Source organism: Salmo salar, chromosome ssa15, assembly GCF_905237065.1.
Source record: "Salmo salar chromosome ssa15, Ssal_v3.1, whole genome shotgun sequence".
NCBI lineage: Eukaryota > Metazoa > Chordata > Actinopteri > Salmoniformes > Salmonidae > Salmo > Salmo salar.
The window spans coordinates 9,212,500-9,239,213 of NC_059456.1; the positions used below are offsets into that span (position 1 = coordinate 9,212,500).

A 26,714-nucleotide genomic window follows, 5' to 3' on the forward strand; every position below is an offset into this window, starting at 1 on the left:
CAACCAGTCAGGATGCTCTCGATGGTGTAGCTGTAGAACTTTTTGAGGATCTGAGGACCCATGCCAAATATTCTCAGTCTCCTGAGGGGGGGAAAGGTGTTGTCGTGTCTTCTTCACGACTGGCTTGGTGTGCTTGGACCATGATAGTTTGATGGTGATGTGGACACCAAGGAACTTGTAGCTCTCAACCCACTCCACTACAGCCCGTTGATGAGAATGGGGGCATGCTCGGTCCTCCCTTTTCCTATAGTCCACGATCAGCTCTTTTGTCTTGCTCACGTTGAGGGAGAGGTTGTTGTCTGACCTCCTCCCTATAGGCTGTCTCATCGTTGTCGGTGATCAGGCCTACCACTGTTGTGTCGTCTGCAAACTTAACGATGGTGTTGGAGTCGTGCCTGGCCGTGCAATCGTGGGTGAACAGGGAGTACAGGAGGGGACTAAGCACACACCCTAGAGGGGCTCCCGTGTTGAGGATCAGAGTGGCGGATGTGTTGCTGCCTACCCTCACCACCTGGGGACGGCCCGTCAGGAAGTCCAAGAACCAGTTGAAGAAGGTAGTTGTTTAGTACCAGGGTCCTTAGCTTAGTGATGAGCTTTGAGGGCACTATTGAAAAGTTCTAGTGTTGGATAGCTAGGTAACATAGCATCCCTCTCTGTTTGAGCCGGGTGTTTTGAGTATGCTAAACTAGCTAGCTGCATTCACTGCTAAGTAAGTGAAAGTGAAAACAAATATGGAATATAGTTATCTCTCTCTCTCTCTCGCTCTCTCTCTAGCTTCTCCTTCATTTTTGAAGAAATTAATTTGTTCAAAACTGTTTAACTATTGTCTTTCTCTCTCTTTGAGTCAACTACTCACCACATTTTATGCAGCAGCCTCTACGGTGCAGGATTGAGTAAACGGGTGGTAAATTAAGTGGCTAAGTTCAGGGCATGGTAGTGGGTGGAGGCCGGCATGTGTTTGCTATTTAACAGTCTGATTGTCAGATTTGCCAAATGAGGGGGTCGAGGGAGAGCTTTTGTAAGGGGATCTAGAGTTTTGTCGCTTCTAGTTGCACAGGTGACATGCTGGTAGAAATGAGGTAAAACGGATTTCAGTTTCCCTGCATTAAACTCACCGGCCACTAGGAGCGCCGACTCTGAGTTGAACATTTTCTTTTTTTACTTACGTTGAGAGTGGTCTTAGTGCCAGCATCGATTTGCGTTGGTAAATAGATAGCTACAAAAAAAATATAGTACGGTCCGCTGTTTATCGTGAGAGGTATTCTAACTCAGGCGAGCAGAACCTCGAGACTTCCTTAATATTAGAGATCACACACCAGCTGTTAACAAAGAGACACACACACCTCCCCCCTTAAACTGATAACCGATGCTGCCGTTCTGTCCTGCCGATGCCGATGAGAAACCAGGCTACATCTACAGTGCCTTCAGAAAGTATTCCTACCCCTTGACTTTTTTACACATCTTGTTAGGTTACTGTCTTATTCTAAAATTGATTAAATTGTCCCACCTCATCAATCTATGCACAATACCCCATAATGAAAAAGCAAAAACAGGATTGTATTTATTTTTAAAAAATCATAATGAAATATCACATTTACATAAGTATTCAGACCCTTTACTCAGTACCTTGTTGAAGCATTTTTGGCAGCGATTACAGCATCGAGTCTTGTTGGGTATGACGCTACAAGCTTGGCACACCTGTATTTGGGGAGTTTCTCCCATTCTTCTCTGCAGATCCTCTCAAGCTCTGTCATGTTGGATGCGGAGCATCGCTGCACAGCTATTTTCAGGTCTCTCCAGAGATCTTCAATAGGGTTCAAGTCCGGGCTCTGGCTGGGCCACTCAAGGACATTTAGAGACATGTCCTGAAGCCACTCTTGCGTTGTCTTGGCTGTGCACTTAGGGTTGTTGTCCTGTTGGAAGGTGAAACTTCGCCCCAGTCTGAGGTCCTGAGTGCTCTGGAGCAGGTTTTCATCAAGGATCTCTCTGTACTTTACTCCGTTAATCTTTTCCTCAATCGGATTGAGATTATAGTCTCGAACGGAGATCATCCAGTTTGTTCTCCGATGATTGTATGTTCGCCGATAGAACGGAGGGTAGAGACGGTTTATTTACTCGCCAGACGTAGTTTCGTCAGAGTACCCGCACGTCGGCAATTTATATAGCCGACGTGGCCCTAATCTCTGAGATTAGGGCCCGGTCTAATCTCTGGGATTAGGGCCCGGTCTAATCTCTGGGATTAGGGCCCGGTCTAATCTCTGGGATTAGGGCCCGGTCTAATCTCTGGGATTAGGGCCTGGCCCAAGGCGAGCAGTATATCCTGCACCGCTGACTCGTTGAAGTAGAAATCATCATCCAAAACCAGGTTACCAATGCTGTTCTGATGTCCGGAAGCTCTTTTCAATCATAGGAAACGACAGCAGAAACATTATGTACAACAACAAAAATGTACAATCAGTGCAACTACAAAAAATAAAAATAAAAATAACAAAATAGCTGAACAGGTCGGGTGGCCGTAAAAACGGCAGCTATCTATTGCAGAGCCGTTCCTATTTCTTTTCACCAGAATGATCCTAGGCTCAACCTATCACCTATCACCTAACCTCAACCCTCACCTTAAAGTGTCTAACACTTCCATTAATGGATTAAAGAGGTGAATAAACCTGCCCATCCACCAAATCCTCTGACTGAAGGACTGGAAGTATCTCTGGTTAAGGCTCTGGTCTATAGTAGTACCACTATATAGGGAATAGGGCTCTGGTCTGTAGTAGTACCACTATATAGGGAATAGGGCTCTGGTCTATAGTAGTACCACTATATAGGGAATAGGGCTCTGGTCTATAGTAGTACCCTATATAGGGAATATGGCTTTGGTCTATAGTAGTACCACTATATAGGGAATAGGGCTCTGGTCTATAGTAGTCACTATATAGGGAATATGGCTCTGGTCTATAGTAGTCACTATATAGGGAATAGGGCTCTGGTCTATAGTAGTACCACTATATAGGGAATAGGGCTCTGGTCTATAGTAGTGTACTATATAGGGAATAGGGCTCTGGTCTATAGTAGTACCACTATATAGGGAATATGGCTTTGGCCTATAGTAGTAACTATATAGGGAATAGGGCTCTGGTCTATAGTAGTACACTATATAGGGAATAGGGCTCTGGTGTATAGTAGTGTACTATATAGGGAATAGGGCTCTGGTCTATAGTAGTGCACTATATAGGGAATAGGGCTCTGGTCTATAGTAGTCACTATATAGGGAATAGGGCTCTGGTCTATGGTAGTGCACTATATAGGGAATAGGGCTCTGGTCTATAGTAGTACCACTATATAGGGAATAGGGCTCTGGTCTATAGTAGTGTACTATATAGGGAATAGGGCTTTGGTCTATAGTAGTACCACTATATAGGGAATAGGGCTCTGGTCTGTAGTAGTACCACTATATAGGGAATAGGGCTCTGGTCTATAGTAGTACACTATATAGGGAATAGGGCTCTGGTCTATAGTAGTGCACTATATAGGGAATAGGGCCCTGGTCTATAGTAGTACCACTATATAGGGAATAGGGCTCTGGTCTAAAGTAGTGCCACTATATAGGGAATAGGGCTCTGGTCTATAGTAGTACCACTATATAGGGAATAGGGCTCTGGTCTATAGTAGTACACTATATAGGGAATAGGGCTCTGTTCAGAAGTAGTGGCACTATATAGGGAATAGGGCTCTGGTCTATAGTAGTACCACTATATAGGGAATAGGGCTCTGGTCTAAAGTAGTGCACTATATAGGGAATAGGGCTCTGGTCTATAGTAGTAGCACTATATAGGGAATAGGGCTCTGGTCTATAGTAGTGCACTATATAGGGAATAGGGTGCCATTTTGGACGCTAGCACCTTATTAAACAATCATATGTCAGAGGCTGAATGCACGCGGGCAGTTTGAACTAAACATGTCTAATGTACTAATTTCTTTCACATTTCTTACCATGTTTGTCAGAAAGTTGTGATTGATTTCCAGACTGAGAGTAGAGATCATCGATCTGGATCCCTGCTGTTACATAGTTGATGTGGCCTTTTGCTTTAGTGAAGAGTCGAACAGGAAAACCAATCACTGAAGGGTATTGTTCCTTTAATTAAAATGGACAACAGTTGCATCATCTTAGAAGCCACAGTTATAGGTCCCTTGTGGCTCAGTTGGTAGAGCATGGTGTTTGCAACACCAGGGTTGTGGGTTTGATTCCCACGGGGGACCAGTATGGGAAAAAAATGTATGAAATGTATGCGTTCACTACTGTAAGTCGCTCTGGTTAAGAGTGTCTGCTAAATGACTAAACATGTAAATGATATCCCATGAAGACCAGGTTACACCATAACCCTATCTTATATAATATGTTTCTTTCTTCCACTTTATTCTAACAAATCCATGACTTACAAGAACATAAATAATAATAATTAAAGACAAAAACTAATCTTATAGAAACAACTTTCACTAAACTTTAGCCCGCATAACATCTTAAAGAAAGATTAACCCAAAATTAAAAATTAAATAAAAACAGTCCTGTTCTCAACATTATAGTGCTGTCACTAACCAGGTTTCCATTCATCCTTTTTTTATGTGAGTAAAGTACACGCCGGATAAAACATTTCACAAATGTTGACAAAACTAAATACGCTAGACAACGTGGGATCTTTTTATGTCAGTTTAATAAATTATGCGAGAAATGGCGGTGGAAACACTTTTATCCACAAATATTGATCTAATAACCGTCATATCGAAAGTAAACTTGGAGTCACGCAATGACGTTGTGTGGTCCTCCCACTACGACTCAGGAAACCATACAGTTTATTAGGCTACAGATCTGTTGTGTGGTCCTCCCACTACGACTCAGGAAACCATACAGTTTATTAGGCTACAGATCTGTTGTGTGGTCCTCCCACTACGACTCAGGAAACCATACAGTTTATTAGACTACAGATCTGTTGTGTGGTCCTCCCACTACGACTCAGGAAACCATACAGTTTATTAGACTACAGATCTGTTGTGTGGTCCTCCCACTACGACTCAGGAAACCATACAGTTTATTAGACTACAGATCTGTTGTGTGGTCCTCCCACTACGACTCAGGAAACCATACAGTTTATTAGACTACAGATCTGTTGTGTGGTCCTCCCACTACGACTCAGGAAACCATACAGTTTATTAGACTACAGATCTGTTGTGTGGTCCTCCCACTACGACTCAGGAAACCATACAGTTTATTAGACTACAGATCTGTTGTGTGGTCCTCCCACTACGACTCAGGAAACCATACTGTTTATTAGGCTACAGATCTGTTGTGTGGTCCTCCCACTACGACTCAGGAAACCATACAGTTTATTAGGCTACAGATCTGTTGTGTGGTCCTCCCACTACGACTCAGGAAACCATACAGTTTATTAGACTACAGATCTGTTGTGTGGTCCTCCCACTACGACTCAGGAAACCATACAGTTTATTAGACTACAGATCTGTTGTGTGGTCCTCCCACTACGACTCAGGAAACCATACAGTTTATTAGGCTACAGATCTGTTGTGTGGTCCTCCCACTACGACTCAGGAAACCATACAGTTTATTAGACTACAGATCTGTTGTGTGGTCCTCCCACTACGACTCAGGAAACCATACAGTTTATTAGACTACAGATCTGTTGTGTGGTCCTCCCACTACGACTCAGGAAACCATACAGTTTATTAGGCTACAGATCTGTTGTGTGGTCCTCCCACTACGACTCAGGAAACCATACAGTTTATTAGGCTACAGATCTGTTGTGTGGTCCTCCCACTACGACTCAGGAAACCATACAGTTTATTAGGCTACAGATCTGTTGTGTGGTCCTCCCACTACGACTCAGGAAACCATACAGTTTATTAGGCTACAGATCTGTTGTGTGGTCCTTCCACTACGACTCAGGAAACCATACAGTTTATTAGGCTACAGATCTGTTTTGTGGTCCTCCCACTATAACTCAGGAAACAATACAGTTTATTAGACTACAGATCTGTTGTGTTGTCCTCCCACTACGACTCAGGAAACCATACAGTTTATTAGGCTACAGATCTGTTGTGTGGTCCTCCCACTACGACTCAGGAAACCATACAGTTTATTAGGCTACAGATCTGTTGTGTGGTCCTCCCACTACGACTCTGGAAACCATACAGTTTATTAGACTACAGATCTGTTGTGTGGTCCTCCCACTACGACTCAGGAAACCATGCAGTTTATTAGACTACAGATGAAGTTATGATGAACTTCACAGGTTGGAAGACAAAACATGTTTTATTTATGCTGAATATTCGCATGAAAATCTGTCGCCAATTGGAATGGAAAACTAGCTACTGTGTCAATCCTTGTGTTCCTGATTTTACACAAGGCCCAGGCTGATCTCCCAGGCTGATCTCCCAGGCTGATCTCCAAGGCTGATCTCCCAGGTTGATCGCCCAGGCTGATCTCCCAGGCTGATTGCCCAGGCTGATCTCCCAGGCTGATCTCCCAGGCTGCGTCCCAATATAGCCTATATACAGGTGTACATCTCATTTTGATCGCCCTGTTATTGCACAACAGGAAAGATTTAAAAATAATTCTAGAGTGTGTAATTTCCACTTTAACATTTCAGGCTTGATTTTCCCTAACTAATAATGTAACAACCCCTACAAAAATGTCCATTAATTATAATCCACACAAAAATTCACATTTCCTGTTGCTGCAGGATCATTTTCTTGCTGTGACAGACTGGTCAGACTGTTCAAAAGTAGTCTACTACTCCATGCAGGGAATAGAGTGTCATTTGGGACATAACCATTTCCACTCCCCTCCGTTCTGCCCCCCTCCCCTCCCCTCAGCTCCCCTCCCCTCAGCTCCCCTCCCCTCAGCTCTGCTCCCCTCCCCTCCCCTCCCCTCCACTCCCCTCCCCTCAGCTCCCCTCCCCTCCCCTCAGCTCCCCTCAGCTCTGCTCCCCTCCCCTCAGCTCCCCTCCCCTCCCCTCAGCTCCCCTCAACTCTGCTCCCCTCCACTCCCTTCCCCTCCCCTCAGCTCCCTTCCCCTCCGCTCAGCTCCCCTCCCTCAGCTCTGCTCCCCTCCCCTCAGCTCTGCTCCCCTCCCCTCCCTTCCCCTCAGCTCCCCTCAGCTCTGCTCTGCTTCCCTCCCCTCCCCTCCCATCCCCTCCACTCCACTCCCCTCCCCTCCCCTCCCCTCCCCTCCCTCCCCCTCCCATCCAGTCCCCTCCGTAAGTTATTCCCCTCCTGTTCACAAACATCTTGTTTACATCCCATACATGGTACTCTATTCCCTACATAGTCGACTACTTTTGACCTGAGCCCTCATGAAGCCTTAGGGCTCTGTTCAACAGTGGCCCCCGGGAAGCCTTAGGGCTCTGTTCAACAGTGGCCCCCAGGAAGCCTTAGGGCTCTGTTCAACAGTGGCCCCCGTGAAGCCTTAGGGCTCTGTTCAACAGTGGCCCCCAGGAAGCCTTAGGGCTCTGTTTAACAGTGGTCCCCAGGAAGCCTTAGGGCTCTGTTCAACAGTGGCCCCCAGGAAGCCTTAGGGCTCTGTTCAACAGTGGCCCCCAGGAAGCCTTAGGGCTCTGTTCAACAGTGGCCCCCAGGAAACAAACTGCCAGTAGAAGGGGGGGGTGTTGCATTGATGGCTTGGTTAGCGTGCCACTGTTGTATCAAACACCCCTCTCTTTCCCCCCTCTCTCTCCCCCTTTCTCCCCCCTCTCTCCCCCTCTCTCTCTCCCCCTCTCTCTCTCCCCCCTCTCTCTCCCCCCTCCCTCCCCCTCTCTCTCCCCCTCTCTCTCTCCCCCTCTCTCTCCTCTTTTTAGGATGACAGTTTTAACAACCGCTCATAGAAGACCAGAATTCACTTCTCCTCAAGAAATACTTTATTATTATTATTATTATTATTATTATTATTATTATTATTATTATTATTGACACTTTATTTGGATAATCCAGATGGTTCATCTGTAGAGGCTCTACAGATGGACATACGATCAACAAACCATCTGTTGAATAGCAACTGCTTGCTAATATTACAGTTAGCGTTAGGTTAACAGAAATGGTTAAGATAAGGGTTAAGATAAGGGTTAGGGTTAGATTAAGAGAATTGGTTAAGATAATGGTAAAGGTTAGGGTTAGTTAAAATCATACCCTATGAGATCATCTATATGGAATATTGAAATAAATGGTTACCTTATTATTATTATTATTGTTATTATTATTATTGTTATTGTTATTATTATTATTATATATTAATAACAACTCACCTCTCTTCTGCATAAAACTGAAGAGGTCATCGAGAAACTCTTTCCTCTTGTCGTCATTATCCAACTCGTACAACTGGAAGACAAGAAGAGGGAGACAATCTGATTAAACCTGGCCTCAAGGCAACCGTTTCATAGACAAAACAATCACACAAAGAAGATCGGTGAAACATTCATTCATGTTACTTCCATTAGTTTATTCTACTGTATTGAAGTGTACACTACTGTATTGAAGTGTATACTACTGTATTGAAGTTTATTCTACTGTATTGAAGTGTATACTACTGTTTTGAAGTGTATACTACTGTATTGAAGTTTATTCTACTGTACTGAAGTTTATACTACTGTTTTGAAGTGTATACTACTATATTGAAGTTTATTCTACTGTACTGAAGTTTATACTACTGTATTGAAGTGTATAATACGATATTGAAGTGTATACTACTGTATTGAAGTTTATTCTACTGTATTGAAGTGTATTCTACTGTATTGAAGTGTATACTGCTGTATTAAAGTTTATGCTACTGTATTGAAGTGTATACTACTGTATTGAAGTTTATTATACTGTATTGAAGTGTATACTACTGTATTGAAGTGTATACTACTGTATTGAAGTTTATTCTACTGTACTGAAGTTTATACTACTGTATTGAAGTGTATACTACTGTATTGAAGTTTATTCTACTGTATTGAAATGTATACTACTGTATTGAGGTGTATACTACTGTATTGAAGTGTATACTACTGTATTGAAGTTTATTCTACTGTTTTGAAGTGTATACTACTCTATTGAAGTTTATGCTACTGTATTGAAGTGTATACTACTGTATTGAAGTTTATTCTACGGTATTGAAGTGTATACTACTGTATTGAAGTTTATTCTACTGTATTGAAGTGTATACTACTGTAGTGAAGTTTATTCTACTGTATTGAAGCTTATACTACTGTATTGAAGTGTATACTACTGTATCGAAGTGTATACTACTGTATTGAAGTTTATTCTACTGTATTGAAGTTTATTCTACTGTATTGAAGTTTATTCTACTGTACTGAAGTGTATCCTACTGTATTGAAGTTTATTCTACTTTATTGAAGTGTATACTACTGTATTGTAGTTTATTCTACTGTATTGTAGTGTATACTACTGTATTGAAGTTTATTATACTGTATTGAAGTTTATTCTACTGTATTGAAGTTTATTCGACTGTATTGAAGTGTATACTACTGTATTGAAGTTTATTCTACTGTATTGAAGTGTATACTACTGTATTGAAGTTTATTCTACTGTATTGAAGTGTATACTACTGTATTGAAGTTTATTCTACTGTATTGAAGTGTATACTACTGTATGGAAGTGTATACTACTGTATTGAAGTTTATTCTAATGTATTGAAGTTTAGTGTACTGTATTGAAGTGTATACTACTGTATTGAAGTTTATTCTAATGTATTGAATTTTATTCTACTGTATTGAAGCCATTTCAAACTGTGAAGTGTTTTAGAAAACAACATCCACGATTAAATTACTATCAATGAGTACCTCCAGAATCTCACACTTTCACACCAAAAACATCAAATGGAAGGTACATTAGACAAGGAGACCAAAACACAACAATGTAGACTGTCGTCACTATACTATTTTAAAACCTCTTTACTATTATTTGGTTCACATAAACCTTTAAAAACCATACATTGTTTATTTTGTGTGTGAATAAGAGTAGATGTGAATCTGTAAATGTTGTTACAGATTTAAGACAATCTGTGAGTAACCTTGAGTGTTCTAAATTCATTATATAAGAGCATCTTATGATCTGGAAACAGAGTGTCTGGATACTAACAGACGCCGTGCCTCCTCTGTGAAGGAACAATATCAGGAAACAGAGTGTCTGGATACTAACAGACGCCGTGTCTCCTCTGTGAAGGAACATTATCAGGAAACAGAGTGTCTGGAAACTAACAGATGCCGTGCCTCCTCTGTGAAGGAACAATATCAGGAAACAGAGTGTCTGGATACTAACAGACGCCGTGTCTCCTCTGTGAAGGAACAATATCAGGAAACAGAGTGTCTGGATACTAACAGACGCCGTGTCTCCTCTGTGAAGGAACAATATCAGGAAACAGAGTGTCTGGATACTAACAGACGCCGTGTCTCCTCTGTGAAGGAACAGTATCAGGAAACAGAGTGTCTGGATACTAACAGACGCCGTGTCTCCTCTGTGAAGGAACAGTGTCAGGAAACAGAGTGTCTGGATACTAACAGACGCCGTGTCTCCTCTGTGAAGGAACAGTATCAGGAAACAGAGTGTCTGGATACTAACAGACGCCGTGTCTCCTCTGTGAAGGAACAGTATCAGGAAACAGAGTGTCTGCCTGGGCTGGGAGCCTCCCTGCCTCCCAGCCTCCCTGCCTCCCTGCCTTCCTGCCTCCCAGTCTCCCAGCCTCTCTGCCTCCCTGCCTCCCAGCCTCCCTGCCTCCCAGCCTCCCTGCCTCCCAGCCACCCTGCCTCCCAGCCGCCCTGCCTCCCAGCCTCCCTGCCTCCCAGCCTCCCAGCCTCCCAGCCTCCCTGTCTCCCAGCCTCCCAGCCTCCCAGCCTCCCAGCCTCCCAGCCTCTCAGCCTCTCAGCCTCTCAGCCTCCCTGCCTCCCAGCCTCCCAGCCTCCCTGCCTCCCTGTCTCCCTGTCTCCCAGCCTCCCTGCCTCCCTGCCTCCCAGCCTCCCAGCCTCCCAGCCTCCCTGCCTCCCAGCCTCACTGCCTCACTCCTCCCTGTCTCCCAGCCTCCCAGCCTCAGAAGAACAACCTTTAATGGCTGAATACAGGAGATGGTCATACCTTTAAACTCTTTGGTTGTCTCCATTCAGTTTTCCTGAACAGATACCCTCCTGTAGCTGAACAGATACCCTCCTGTAGCTGAACAGAGACCCTCCTGTAGCTGAACAGATACCCTCCTGTAGCTGAACAGATACCCTCCTGTAGCTGTGAATTTCTCTCTTTTAAAAAAAATAGTTTTTATAAAAATAGTGGATTTGAGTAGTTGTATATTTTGACTGATAAACTGAAGTCAGCGTCGTACCAAAACAAACTGAAGTACTGTAGAAACAACAAACATCTATTTACAGTAAATTATGACTAACATATGGAGAATATCTCAATGACATAGGCTACCCACAAAGAATTTGAAACCAAACGCCAATTTTCTATAACTCCCAATATCTACTGGGGTGAAATACCACAGTGTGACATCACAGCAGCAAGGTTTGTGACCTGTTGCCACAAGAAAAGGTCAACCAGTGAAGAACAAACACCATTGTAAATACAACCCATATTTATGTTTATTTATTTTCCCTTTTGTACTCTAACTATTTGCAAATAATATGACATTTGAAATGTCTTTATTCTTTTGGAACTTTTGTGAGTGTAATGTTTACTGTAAAAAAAAAAAAAATTGTTTATTTCATTTTTGTTTATGATCTACTTCACTTGCTTTCGCAATGTTAACATATGTTTCCAATGCCAATAAAGCCCCTTGAATTGAATTGACTGAGAGAGGAGAGAGAAGAGAGAGAAGAGAGAGAAGAGAGAGAAGAGAGAGAAGAGAGAGAGAGAGAGAGAGAGAGAGAGATACAGAGACATAGAGAGATACAGAGACATAGAGAGATACAGAGACAGAGAGAGATACAGAGACAGAGAGAGATACAGAGACAGAGAGAGATACAGAGAGAGATACAGAGAGAGATACAGAGAGAGAGAGAGATACAGAGAGAGAGAGATACAGAGCGAGAGATACAGAGAGAGAGAGATACAGAGAGAGAGATACAGAGAGAGAGAGATGCAGCGAGACAGAGAGATACAGAGAGAGAGAGATACAGAGAGAGAGATACAGAGAGAGAGATACAGAGAGAGAGAGATGCAGTGAGACAGAGAGATACAGAGAGAGAGAGATACAGAGAGAGAGATACAGAGAGAGAGATACAGAGAGAGAGAGATACAGAGAGAGAGAGATACAGAGAAAAAAGATACAGATAGAGATACAGAGACAGACACTCAGAGAGAGAGACACAAAGAGAGATACAGAGTGAGATACAGAGACAGACACTCAGAGAGAGAGACACAAAGAGAGATACAGAGTGAGATACAGAGAGAGAAACAGAGAGAGGGCCACGGGAGATCAGATCAATACAGGAAGACAGAGATATGACCTTTGGAATCAGTGGGGCAGCCAGAAGGAGACCCCAGAGATAATAACTGAACATTTAGGAGTGGATGAGCTGTCACGAATATTAAAGAATTGGAGAGAGAGAGAGAGAGAGAGAGAGAGAGAGAGAGAGAGAGAGAAAATGTAAAACCAGGGGTAAAGGTGATTAGATGTTAAACCAGGGGTAAAGGTGATTAGATGTTAAACCAGGGGTAAAGGTGATTAGGATGTTAAACCAGGGGTAAAACTGATTAGATGTTAAACCAGGGGTAAAGGTGATTAGATGTTAAACCAGGGGTAAAGGTAAAGGTGATTAGATGTTAAACCAGGGGTAAAGGTGATTAGGATGTTAAACCAGGGGTAAAGGTGATTAGGATGTTAAACCAGGGGTAAAGGTGATTAGGATGTTAAACCAGGGGTAAAGGTGATTAGGATGTTAAACCAGGGGTAAAGGTGATTAGATGTTAAACCAGGGGTAAAGGTGATTAGATGTTAAACCATGTGTAAAGGTGATTTGATGTAAACTTGGGTAGCTGTACACTATACATTCATGATTCCATTAGCTGTAAACCAGAACGAGATGACTGCTCACAGACCTTTGGATGTCGTAGATCGCAACCAGTAAGAAATAGTTTTCTCAGTTCTCTCTAAATTGCCCCTAAAATGGTAATAATTAAGTTCCATTACATTGTAAGGAAGCTCTGTTGTTTTCTATTGTACCTGGTAAGGAGAGTGCAGAGACAAATGGCTTATTGCAGGAAGTGATGCGCACACACACACACAGACAGACAGACAGACAGACAGACAGACAGACAGACAGACAGACAGACAGACAGACAGACAGACAGACAGACAGACAGACAGACAGACAGACAGACAGACAGACAGACAGACAGACAGACAGACAGACAGACAATAAGTCTGAGAAGCTGATAGAAGAGTAACTGCTCAAGTAACTCTCTGCTCAGTGCATTCAGAAAGTTTTCAGACCCCTTTACTTTTTCCACAATTTGTTACGTTACAGCCTTATTATAAAATTGATTAAATAAATACAAATACTCAGCACTCTACACACAATACTGTCACGTCCTGGCCAGTATAAGGGTTAATTGTCATTGTAGTTTGGTCAGGACGTGGCAGAGGGTATTTGGTTTATGTGGTTCGGGGTGGTGTTTTTGTAGTAAGGGCATTTGATTTAAGTATTCCGGGGTTTTTGGGCACTGTTTGAGATTCATGTAATTCTATGTTTAGTCTAGGTAATCTGGTTCTATGTTTAGTTAATTGGGGTGGGGACTCTCAATTGAAGGCAGGTGTGGTCTATTTGACTTTGATTGAGAGTCCCATATATTAGGGCGTATTTGTGTTTATCATTTGTGGGAGATTGTTTCTTGTTTAGCGTGTGTGAGCCTAACAGGACTGTCTAGTAGATCGTAAGTACGTTGTTTATTATTTTGTGTTCACTTCTGAGTTAATAAACTTCAAGATGAGCATTGTCAATCCTGCTGCATATTGGTCCTCCTTTTCCGACGATGATTTCGCTATATCGTCTGACGACGACGAAAGCCGTGACAGAATCTCCCACCAACACAGGACCAAGCAGCAGAGGAAGGAGCAACAGGTGGATTGTAAGGAGCAGTGGGAAATTGAGTTGGACCAACGAAAAAGATGGACATGGGAACAGATTATGGCTGGAGAGGGCCCATGGAGAAAATGGGGTAAGGACCGGGAACGTTACCGAGGAACACGACTGGCGTTGAAGCACGAGAGGCACCCCCAATAATTTTTTTTGGGGGGGGCACACGGGTAGTTTGGCTAGGCCAAGGAAGAGCCAGAAGCCAGCTACCCGTGGTTATATGGAGGAGCGTATGAGGTGGAGGGCGCCATGTTTCGCTGAGGTGCGCACTATCTCAACCATACGCACGCACAGTCCGGTGCGAGTTATTCCAGCCCCTCGCAGGTGCCGTGCTAGAGTGAGCATCCAGCCTGGTAGGAGGATGCCTGCGCAGCGCATCTGGTCGCCGGTACGCCTCCTAGGACCAGGCTACCCAACTCCCGCTCTACGCACGGCAACCATCAGGCCCCTGCACAGCCCAGTCCGCCCTGTACGAGCACCCCGCTCGTACAGGGCTACTAGTTCCATCCAGCCAGGACGGGTTGTGCAGGAGGTAAGATCAAGACTGCCTGTGCGCCTCCATAGCCCGGTGTTTCCAGTTCCTGTCTCTCGTGCGGACCCGTAAGTGTGTCCGTCCAGTCCGACTCGTCCTGTTCCCGCTCCCCGCACTAGCCTGGAGGTGCGTGTTCCCAGTCTGGCACGCCCAGTACCAGCACCACGCACCAGGCTGTCAGTGCGCCGGCTCAGTCAAGAGTCGCCAGAGCTGCCCGTCAGTCAAGAGTCGCCAGAGCTGCCCGTCAGTCAAGAGTCGCCAGAGCTGCCCGTCAGTCAAGAGTCGCCAGAGCTGCCCGTCAGTCAAGAGTCGCTAGAGCTGCCCGTCAGTCAAGAGTCGCCAGAGCTGCCCGTCAGTCAAGAGTCGCCAGAGCTGCCCGTCAGTCAAGAGTGGCCAGACTGCCCGGAGATGCCAGAGTGGCCAGACTGCCCGGAGATGCCAGAGTGGCCAGACTGCCCGGAGATGCCAGAGTGGCCAGACTGCCCGGAGCTGCCAGAGTGGCCAGACTGCCCGGAGCTGCCAGAGTGGCCAGACTGCCCGGAGCTGCCAGGGTGGCCAGACTGCCCGGAGCTGCCAGAGTGGCCAGACTGCTCGGAGCTGCCAGAGTGGCCAGACTGCCCGGAGCTGCCAGAGTGGCCAGACTGCCCGGAGCTGCCAGAGTGGCCAGACTGCCCGGAGCTGCCAGAGTGGCCAGACTGCCCGGAGCTGCCAGAGTGGCCCGACTGCCCGGAGCTGCCAGAGTGGCCCATCGGCCAGGATCAGCCAGAGTGGCCCATTGGCCCCGAGTCTGCCGATTACGAATAACCAAGGGAGTCGAGCAGCAACCCTGAACTGAGTAAGCCTGACAATCCAGAACTTAAAGGGATTAACTGTTCAATTAATGAGTCTGCATACAGGATGGAGAGGAGGAGGTCTGCCCATGATCTAGAGCAAGGGGAGTCTGCCTACGGTCCGAGGCTGATCGGGGTCGGCACTCTGGAGGACAATAGGCCGGAGCCTGAACCACCACCTGCATAGGTGGGTTGGGGAGGGGGGGTGTAGCACTAGTGCCGTCGGTGACGGCAGCCACCCTCCCTTCCCTCCCTTTAGTTTAGGGGGATTTTTTGTTGTTGTTTGGGGTTTTTGTTTTTCTTGAGGTGCTTCCGGGGTTAGCACCTTTGGGGGGGGTACTGTCACGTCCTGGCCAGTATAAGGGTTAATTGTCATTGTAGTTTGGTCAGGACGTGGCAGAGGGTATTTGGTTTATGTGGTTCGGGGTGGTGTTTTTGTAGTAAGGGCATTTGATTTAAGTATTCCAGGGTTTTTGGGCACTGTTTGAGATTCATGTAATTCTATGTTTAGTCTAGGTAGTCTGGTTCTATGTTTAGTTAATTGGGGTGGGGACTCTCAATTGAAGGCAGGTGTGGTCTATTTGCCTTTGATTAAGAGTCCCATATATTAGGGCGTATTTGTGTTTATCATTTGTGGGAGATTGTTTCTTGTCCAGCGTATGTGAGCCTGAGAAGACTGTCTGTAAATCGTGAGTTCGTTTTGTTATTTTGTATGTTCATTTTGAGTTTATTAAATGTTCAAGATGAACAATCTCAATCCTGCTGTATATTGGTCCTCCTTTTCCGACGATGATTTCGCTATAACGTCTGACGACGACGACAGCCGTGACAAATACCCCATAATAACAAAGTGAAAACAGGTTTTTAGAATTGTTTGCAAATGTATTAAAAAGACTGACTCAGAAATACCTTATTTACATAAGTTTTCAGACCCTTTGCTATGAGATTCGAAATTGAGCTCAGGCGCTTCCTGTCTCCATTGATCATCCTTGAGATGTTTCTACAACTTGATTGGAGTCCACCTGTGGTAAATTCAATTGATTTGACATGATTTGGAAAGACACACACCTGTCTATATAAGGTCCCACAGTTGACAGTGCATGTCAGAGCAAAAACCAAGCCATGAGGTTGAAGGAATTGTCTGTAGAGCTCCGAGACAGGATTGTGTTGAAGCACAGATCTGGGGAAGGGTACCAAAACTTTTCTGCAGCATTGAAGGTCCCCAAGAACACAGTGACCTCCATCATTCTTAAATGGAAAAAGTTTGGAACCACGAAGACTCTTCCTAGAGCTGGCCGTCTGGCCAAACTGAGCAAGCGGGGGAGAAGGGCCTTGGTCAGGGAGGTGACCAAGAACCCGATGGTCACTCTGACAGAGCTCCAGAGTTCCTATGTGGAGATAGGAGAACCTTCCAGAAGGACAACCATCTCTGCAGCGCTCCACCAATCAGGCCTTTATGGTAGAGAGGCAAGACGGAAGCCACTCCTCAGTAAAAGGCAAATGACAGCCCGCTTGGAGTTTTCCAAAAGGCACCTAAAGACTCTCAGACCATGAAAAACAAGATTCTCTGGTCTGATGAAACCAAGATCAACTCTTTGGCCTGAATGCCAAGCGTCACGTCTGGAGGAAACCTGGCACCATCCCTACGGTGAAGCATGGTGGTGGCAGCATTATGCTGTAGGGATGTTTTTCAGTGGCAGGGACTGGGAGACTAGTCTGGAACGAGGCAAAGATGAACGTACAGAGAGATCCTTGATGAAAACCTGATCCAGAGCACTCAGGACCTCAGACTGGGGCAAAAGTTCACCTTCCAATAGGACAACGACCCTAATCACACAACCAAGACAACGCAGGAGTGGTTTCGGTACAAGTCTCTAAATGTCCTTGAGTGGTCCAGCCAGAGCCCGGACTTGAACCCGATCGAAAATCTCTGGAGAGACCTAAAAATAGCTGTGCAGCAACACTCCCAATCCAACCTGACAGAGCTTGAGAGGATCTGCAGAGAAGAATGGGAGAAACTCCCCAAATACAGGTGTGCCAAGCTTGTAGCATCATACCCAAGAAGACTAGAGGCTGTAATCGCTGCCAAAGGTGCTTCAGCAAATTACTGCGTAAAGGGTCAGTATACTTATGTAAATGTGATATTTTTTGAAATTGGCAGAAATGTATGAAAAAACGTTTTTGCTTTGTCATTGTGTAGATTGATGAGGGAAAAAAACACTTTATTCAATGTTTGAAAAAGGCTGTAACTTAATAAAAAAAATGTGGAAGAATTCAAGGGGTCTGAAGACACTGAATATAACCATACCATAGTACTATACACACCACACTACCATACCATAGTACTATACACACCACACTACCATACCATAGTACTATACACACTACACTACTATACCATAGTACTATATACACTACACTACTATACCATAGTACTATACACAACACACTACCATACCATAGTACTATATACACCACACTACCATACCATAGTACTATACACACCACACTACCATACCATAGTACTATACACACCACACTACCATACCATAGTACTATACACACCACACTACCATACCATAGTACTATACACACTACACTACTATACCATAGTACTATATACACTACACTACTATACCATAGTACTATACACAACACACTACCATACCATAGTACTATACACACCACACTACCATACCATAGTACTATACACACTACACTACTATACCATAGTACTATATACACTACACTACTATACCATAGCACTATACACACCACACTACCATACCATAGTACTATACACACTACACTACTATACCATAGTACTATATACACTACACTACACTACCATACCATAGTACTATACACACCACACTACCATACCATAGTACTATACACACTACACTACTATACCATAGTACTATACACACTACACTACTATACCATAGTACTATATACACTACACTACTATACCATAGTACTATACACACCACACTACTATACCATAGTACTATACACACTACACTACCATACCATAGTACTATACACACTACACTACCATACCATAGTACTATATACACTACACTACACTACACTACCATACCATAGTACTATACACACTACACTACCATACCATAGTACTATATACACTACACTACACTACACTACACTACACTACACTACACTACCATACCATAGTACCATACACACTACACTACCATACCATAGTACTATACACACTACACTACTATACCATAGCACTATACACACTACACCATACTACAATAGTACTGTACACACCACACTACACTACTATACCATAGTACTATATACACTACACTACTATACCATAGTACACTACACTACACTACACTACACTACACTACACTACACTACCATACCATAGTACTGTACACACCACACTACTATACCATAGTACTATATACACTACACTACTATACCATAGTACTATATACACTACACTACACTACACTACACTACACTACCAATAGTACTGTACACACCACACTACTATATCATAGTACTATGTACACTACACTACACTACACTACACTACCATACCAAAGTACTGTACACACTAAAATACACTACCATAGTACTGTACACACTACACTACCACTCTAGACTGACTATCCCTCTATCAGGTCCTGACACCACTCTACTGACTTGACTGTGTATATATGTACAGACACCTTTTTTCTGTTAAAAGATTTCAGAGTAGATGTTGTCTCTTTGGTGTCAGGCCCCTTTAGCACATTGAGTAGATTTATAAAATGAAAAGCCAGCTGTCGTACAAAGATTTCAGTAGAGGGAGCTATTTACAATAAGAAATATAACTCAATTGAAAATCCAACGTGTCTGCTGCCAGAGAATATCTTGCCTGTTGCAATTTATTTACTTTCAAGTTAATCGCAATCTCAGCAGATTTAGTCATAACATGTTAGTATATTTGTGTCCTATAACCAATTTTACAGTGTTTTCTTTTAGCACAAGTGTATGGGGAGAGAACAGTCACCAGGTGGTAATGTTGTCTAGTGGATGGGGAGAGAACAGTCACCAGGTGGTAATGTTGTCTAGTGGATGGGGAGAGAACAGTCACCAGGTGGTAATGTTGTCTAGTGGATGGGGAGAGAACAGTCACCAGGTGGTAATGTTGTCTAGTGGATGGGGAGAGAACAGTCACCAGGTAGTAATGTTGTCTAGTGGATGGGGGGAGAGAACAGTCACCAGGTGGTAATGTTGTCTAGTGAATGGGGAGAGAACAGTCACCAGGTGGTAATGTTGTCTAGTGGATGGGGAGAGAACAGTCACCAGGTGGTAATGTTGTCTAGTGGATGGGGAGAGAACAGTCACCAGGTGTTAATGTTGTCTAGTGGAGGGGGAGAGAACAGTCACCAGGTGGTAATGTTGTCTAGTGGATGGGGAGAGAACAGTCACCAGGTGGTAATGTTGTCTAGTGTATGGGGAGAGAACAGTCACCAGGTGGTAATGTTGTCTAGTGGATGGGGAGAGAACAGTCACCAGGTGGTAATGTTGTCTAATAGATGGGGAGAGAACAGTCACCAGGTGGTAATGTTGTCTAGTGTATGGGGAGAGAACAGTCACCAGGTGGTAATGTTGTCTAGTGGATGGGGAGAGAACAGTCACCAGGTGGTAATGTTGTCTAGTGGATGGGGGAGAGAACAGTCACCAGGTGGTAATGTTGTCTAGTGGATGGGGGGAGAACAGTCACCAGGTGGTAATGTTGTCTAGTGGATGGGGAGAGAGCGAGAGAACAGTCACCAGGTGGTAATGTTGTCTAGTGGATGGGGAGAGAACAGTCACCAGGTGGTAATGTTGTCTAGTGGATGGGGAGAGAACAGTCACCAGGTGGCTATGTTGTCTAGTGGATGGGGAGAGAACAGTCACCAGGTGGTAATGTTGTCTAGTGGATGGGGAGAGAACAGTCACCAGGTGGTAATGTTGTCTAGTGGATGGGGAGAGAACAGTCACCAGGTGGTAATGTTGTCTAGTGGATGGGGAGAGAACAGTCACCAGGTGGTAATGTTGTCTAGCGGATGCGGAGAGAACAGTCACCAGGTGGTAATGTTGTCTAGTGGATGGGGAGAGAACAGTCACCAGGTGGTAATGTTGTCTAGTGGATGTGGAGAGAACAGTCACCAGGTGGTAATGTTGTCTAGTGGATGTGGAGAGAACAGTCACCAGGTGGTAATGTTGTCTAGTGGATGGGGAGAGAACAGTCACCAGGTGGTAATGTTGTCTAGTGGATGTGGAGAGAACAGTCACCAGGTGGTAATGTTGTCTAGTGGATGGGGAGAGAACAGTCACCAGGTGGTAATGTTGTCTAGTGGATGTGGAGAGAACAGTCACCAGGTGGTAATGTTGTCTAGTGGATGGGGAGAGAACAGTCACCAGGTGGTAATGTTGTCTAGTGGATGGGGAGAGAGAATAGTCACCAGGTGGTAATGTTGTCTAGTGGATGGGGAGAGAACAGTCACCAGGTGGTAATGTTGTCTAGTGGATGGGGAGAGAACAGTCACCAGGTGGTAATGTTGTCTAGTGGATGGGGAGAGAACAGTCACCAGGTGGTAATGTTGTCTAGTGGATGGGGAGAGAACAGTCACCAGGTGGTAATGTTGTCTAGTGGATGGGGAGAGAACAGTCACCAGGTGGTAATGTTGTCTAGTGGATGGGGAGAGAACAGTCACCAGGTGGTAATGTTGTCTAGTGGATGGGGAGAGAACAGTCACCAGGTGGTAATGTTGTCTAGTGTATGGGGAGAGAACAGTCACCAGGTGGTAATGTTGTCTAGTGGATGGGGAGAGAACAGTCACCAGGTGGCGAGAGAACAGTTCACGTCTCTGAGGTTGACCTGGTTCATGTCTCTGAGGTTTCTCAATGCTTCTGGGAATGAAGCGATTTGTTTCCTGACTGGTAAAAATGTTGCCTCTACTGGGAACATACATTTAGGTTGCAAGGAGGTTCTGATAACATTTTACTCATGGTTCCCTGAAAGCTTTCCTCGGAGGTTTTATTAACGTTCTGAGAACAACAATTATAAGTTATTAAATAACACTGCTAGCTTAGTTGGGGTTAACTGCACAGAGAGGACACATGGAAATGAATTTGCTTAGAGATTGAAACCTATGACTTTCTGTTTTCTAGTCATGGAATTAGTCCACTGCTCCACCAGGATTAGAGCTAGCATGCCATGCTTTTTTTTTTTACTTGTACAAAGCTGTAAATTGTTTTTTGTTTTTTTTCATTTTTCTTTTATGAATGTTTTCTTGTGGTTTTTATGGAAAGTTTTCTTAATGTTCTCGGAAACAATTTGAAAACAAGACTTTAAATAGGACCGTGATGAAACCTGTAAGAAACGTTATACTGAAGTATTGAAATTCCCACAGAACAACATTGTTTCTTAACGTTCTCTGAACTACTTGAGAACATTCCCAACGTCAAACCAGCTGGAAAACATTCCTAGAACATTAACAAAAATGTAAATTAAATGTAACCATTTTTGAACTTTTAGGAAACATTCTGTTAAAGTAATAAAATACTAAGAATTTTTTATTTTTTTTGTTAAGTTCCTTAAATATGCTGAGAATGTTCCAAAGACAAGCAACTATCCCGCACCATTCCCAGAAAGTTGAGGGAAGGTTGTATGCAAAATAAACATAGGACGACCACACTCTCACCAAGATCTAAGAAACATACGGTTCTCAGAACTTTACGTGTTAGCTGGGTAGTGCCTAATGGATATTTTTTATAAAACCAAGAGGGTAAAAGGTAATAGAGTCCAGGTGAGTCCCATGAAGCGCTGATGCGAGTAACCATGGTGACAGGTGTGCGTAATGATGGGCCGCCTGGCGCCCTCGAGTGCTATAGAGAAGGACCGGGAGCAGAAGTGACAGTACCCCCCCCCTCTAGGGGCGCCACCCGGTGTTCCACCTAGGTGAGCCTGACGGGTTGGAAAAGGCGTGGGAGCCAGTTGAGGCGTGGAAGCCCGACAAGCCGGCTGAGGTGTGGAAGCCTGCCGAGCCGGCTGAGGCATGACGTGGAATGGGAGCCTGCTGAGCCAACCGAGGCAAGAAAACCTCTCGGGCCAGCTAAGGCATGGAAGCATGACGAGCCAGCTGAGTCATCCCTGGTTCCATCGGCAGCGGCACCCGGACCCGACGTCACCAACCCCAACAAAAAAATATATAATCTCCCTGATGCTTCCAATGTTGGTGTCTGCATTCTGTGAGGAGAGACGCTGGGAGACGAGAAGCAAGTACAGGGAGTGAATATTTAATAAATAAAGGACATGAAACAAAACAAGAACAGCGTCTGGACAAGAGGAAACAAAACGACATTAATGCTGACACAGGGATGAAACTGAGGAACTGACAGATATAGGGGAGGCAATCAATTATTCTGTATATACTAGAGAAACCCTGTGATAGGTGAAGGTATCAATACCCTCCTTTACCTCACTGTGCCGTGTGCTGAGACCTTAGTGTACCGTATACAGCCAGCTGTTGCAAAATAGCAGGAGGAAGTGTGTGTATGAGCCAAATGTGTCCCCACCAGCACCTGGGAAACATCCTGTGTGTGTGTGTGTGTGTGTATTGTACTGTATGTGTGAGCCTAGTGTATTCCACACACTCCTAGAAAACCCCAGAGAGAGAGGGATAGTGTGTGAGTGTCAGGGCTCCATGTGGAGGAACCAGGAGTTCATTAGAGAACAGCCCTGGAACACACTTAGCGGACGCTCTGATTCAGATCCATTTACAGAAGCATTTAGGGTTACTAGAACACACTAGAACACCTAGTGGGGCTCGGGATTCTAACCGGAGACCTCTCAGTTACTGGCCCCAACAACGCTTAACCGCTACCTGCCGCTCACACACACACACACACACACACACACACACACACACACACACACACACACACACACACACACACACACACACACACACACACACACACACACACAACACACACATACACACACGCACGCACACACATACACAACACACACACAAAGAGAGAGAGAACAGCCAGGTCATGCTGGCACCCTGCCAGTTGGCTCCCTCCGCTACGCTGGCTCCCATTCCATCACACACACACACACACACACACACACACACACACACACACACACACACACACACACACACACACACACACACACACACACACACACACACACACACACATACTACTAGAGCTGAAGGCTCCTGATGGGGGTTTGGTCTGAGATTAACCCTGTCTTTGTTTCTTGGCTGGGGTGAAGGAGGCTGGGGCGAAGGCGGTTGGGGCGAAGGAGGCTGGGGGGAAGGAGGTTGGGGCGAAGGAGGCTGGGGGGAATGAGGCTGGGGCGAAGGAGGCTGGGTCGAAGGAGGCTGGGGGAAGGAGGCTGGGGCGAAGGAGGCTGGGGCGAAGGAGGTTGAGGCGAAGGAGGCTGGGGCGAAGGAGGTTGAGGCGAAGGAGGCTGGGGAGAAGGAGGTTGAGGCGAAGGAGGCTGGGGCGAAGGACGTTGAGGTGAAAGAGGCTGGGGCGAAGGAGGCTGGGGCGAAGGAGGCTGGCCACTACTAAAGACCTCCATCCCCCCACATCAGCTTCCTATCGATACTACTGATTTGTTGAGTATTATTTGATACATGTCTCAGAATGAACGGATTCTACTGGATTTCCTTATCAGCTTTAAGGAGGGTGTAGTTCCCTCTGAGAATGTGTTCTCAGTCAATTCACTTGGTAAAATAACGGTTGAATAAAAGAAATAAATAGTGTTGTGTTGAGTTGCCAATAGCAGCGCCACAGCTTTTACCTACCCTAGCCCAATCTCTAATCATGTATGTCTCCCTTACGAAACCATTGCCCTAGGAAACAGGAAGGGTACCTCTTCAAACACTATTTTAAATCATCCCAAAGCAAACCAGAGATCTTGTTTTGATTCAGTCAGATATCTGACTGGTGAATGAACCAGAAATAGGTCAAAGTAGAACCCTTTCCTGAAGGGGGTATTTGATTCACAACAATACTGAATGTATCTAAACGAAGGGTAATAGAGGTTTAGCAGAACCAGATGTGCTTGAGGCGGGACAGAGAGAAGAAAGAGGAGATCGATAGAAAAAGGGGACTCTTTCATTTGGGCCATGGCTTTAGTTTAGACCAACCATACTGTGTGTACGTATGTTGAGCTTTTCAGTCTGGTCTAGTCTGTGACTCTTGAGGTCATCGTAAATGACAAGCCTAAATTAGCTAATAAGAGACAGTGGACGTGGGACTGATGTGTTGTTTATGTCTTCCACTGAGGGTGAGTCTCAGTTCGACGGTGTAGCCTTTAACTTAGCCTAGCATAGCATTAGTTAGCATGCTAGTGGGTTTCTATAGTAGCTAGCTAGCATGGTTCAGAGTGGCTAGCTACAGAGGCCACACATACTGCACATGCTACGCTCTCCAACAGTCACTCCAGAGGGATTTCATATATACAAGTTGGTTGGATATGTAACATGAGAAGATTCTGCCATTAGGGGACAAGAAACACCATTTTGTTTCACTTCGCTGTGTCCTTTCTGTGGTCTTTCTGTATTTTAAGATCAAAACAGTTAGCATCCGTTCTCTGAAATGCACATCTGATTTGGATATTCTTTGATTGGGTCTTTATCAGTTTTGGGAAGTAGTGAACTACATGTAGTTTAACAAGTAATTGAACTACATGTGCAGTAGGTTGGAGGTAGTTGTGAAACTAAATTATAATCTAGGTATTGTTTTCAGTAGTTAAATGCCATGTAGTGGTGTAGCTAACTACTGGAACTACACACTACTGTTTTACCATGTAGCGGTGTAGCTAACTACTGGAACTACACATTACTGTTTTACCATGTAGCGGTGTAGCTAACTACTGGAACTACACATTACTGTTTTACCATGTAGCGGTGTAGCTAACTACTGGAACTACACACTACTGTGTTACCATGTAGCGGTGTAGCTAACTACTGGAACTACACATTATTCGGAAAGTATTCATACCCCTTGACTTTTTCCACATTTCCTCAGAGAAATCAAATCAAATCAAATCAAATGTATTTATATAGCCCTTCTTACATCAGCTGATATATCAAAGTGCTGTACAGAAACCCAGCCTAAAACCCCAAACAGCAAGCAATGCAGGTGTAGAAGCATAAACTGAGCAGCTTCACTGCAGCATCCATCATGAGAATAGGTATGTACTGCAGACATTGAACCTATCTACCACTTGACAGTAGATCTGTCAGAGATTCCTAGGAGTGGTGGCTGGAGTCAGGCGCAGAGAGCAGAGGGTAAGTACAAACGTCTTTATTTCTCCGGCACAAAACGGACACGCCAAAACCAGAGGGCGCGTAACAAGGAGGACCAGCCCAAACACACAGGGCAAAACAGTCCTGGAGAAAAATAAGACGTATCCAGCACATCCAAACACAAACAGTGAAAATAATCCCGCACAAACCTGGGCAGGCCTAACAGGCTTAAATAAACACAAATCAAGAAACAAAACAGGGAACAGGTGCAACCAATAAGACCGAACAAACAGAAAAGGAAAAAGGGATCAGCGGCGGCTAGTAGATCGGCGACGACAACCGCCGAGCACCGCCCGAACAGGCAGGGGAGCCACCTTCGGTGGGATTCGTGACAAGATCAACGTAAAGCACAGTAAAGACTGTAGATTCCAATACTGGATGTATGAAATTGGGAGCTATACTACTTTGCAACATGTTTATCTTATATACTGTAATACTGTAGTGTTCACTGTAATGTACGCTATTTTGTTTTTGTAGAACTGAAAGACGAAGACCACATGCTGGTAGAACGCGTCAATTTATAGACAAACAGGAAGCTGCCATTGTGGAAATGGTAGTTGAAAATAATGCCATAAGACAGTGGGGAAATCCAACAACAGATGATTGAAAAACCCCTGCCATCTTCCATAATATCAGAGTGAGTTTATCAACCGTAGCCCACATCGTTAAGAAACACCATCTACGGATGAAGCAAATCTACAGAGTCCCGTTTGAAAGGAATTCCCAAAGACTGAAGGATAAACGGTACGGAATATGTGCAAGTAAGTCATGTTCTAGCATTACACTCCTGAAACATTAGAGACCCATTGATGTTGCCAGTGAACTTTACTATACAGCAATTACAATATTTACTGTCATTTCAGAGAATTATGGA

At 44.5% G+C, this 26,714-nt stretch overlaps 1 protein-coding gene across 2 annotated transcripts in view; it reads right to left on the reverse strand.

Annotated features, from left to right (window-relative positions):
* Nucleotides 1-26,714, reverse strand: part of LOC106570942 (AT-rich interactive domain-containing protein 3A) — a 210,536-nt gene that overhangs the window by 52,042 nt on the left and 131,780 nt on the right. For both annotated transcript variants that reach the window (XM_045695444.1, XM_045695443.1), the window contains one exon: nt 8,307-8,379. In XM_045695444.1, the coding sequence (XP_045551400.1) occupies nt 8,307-8,379 (73 nt within the window). The remainder of the gene's footprint in view (nt 1-8,306; nt 8,380-26,714) is intronic.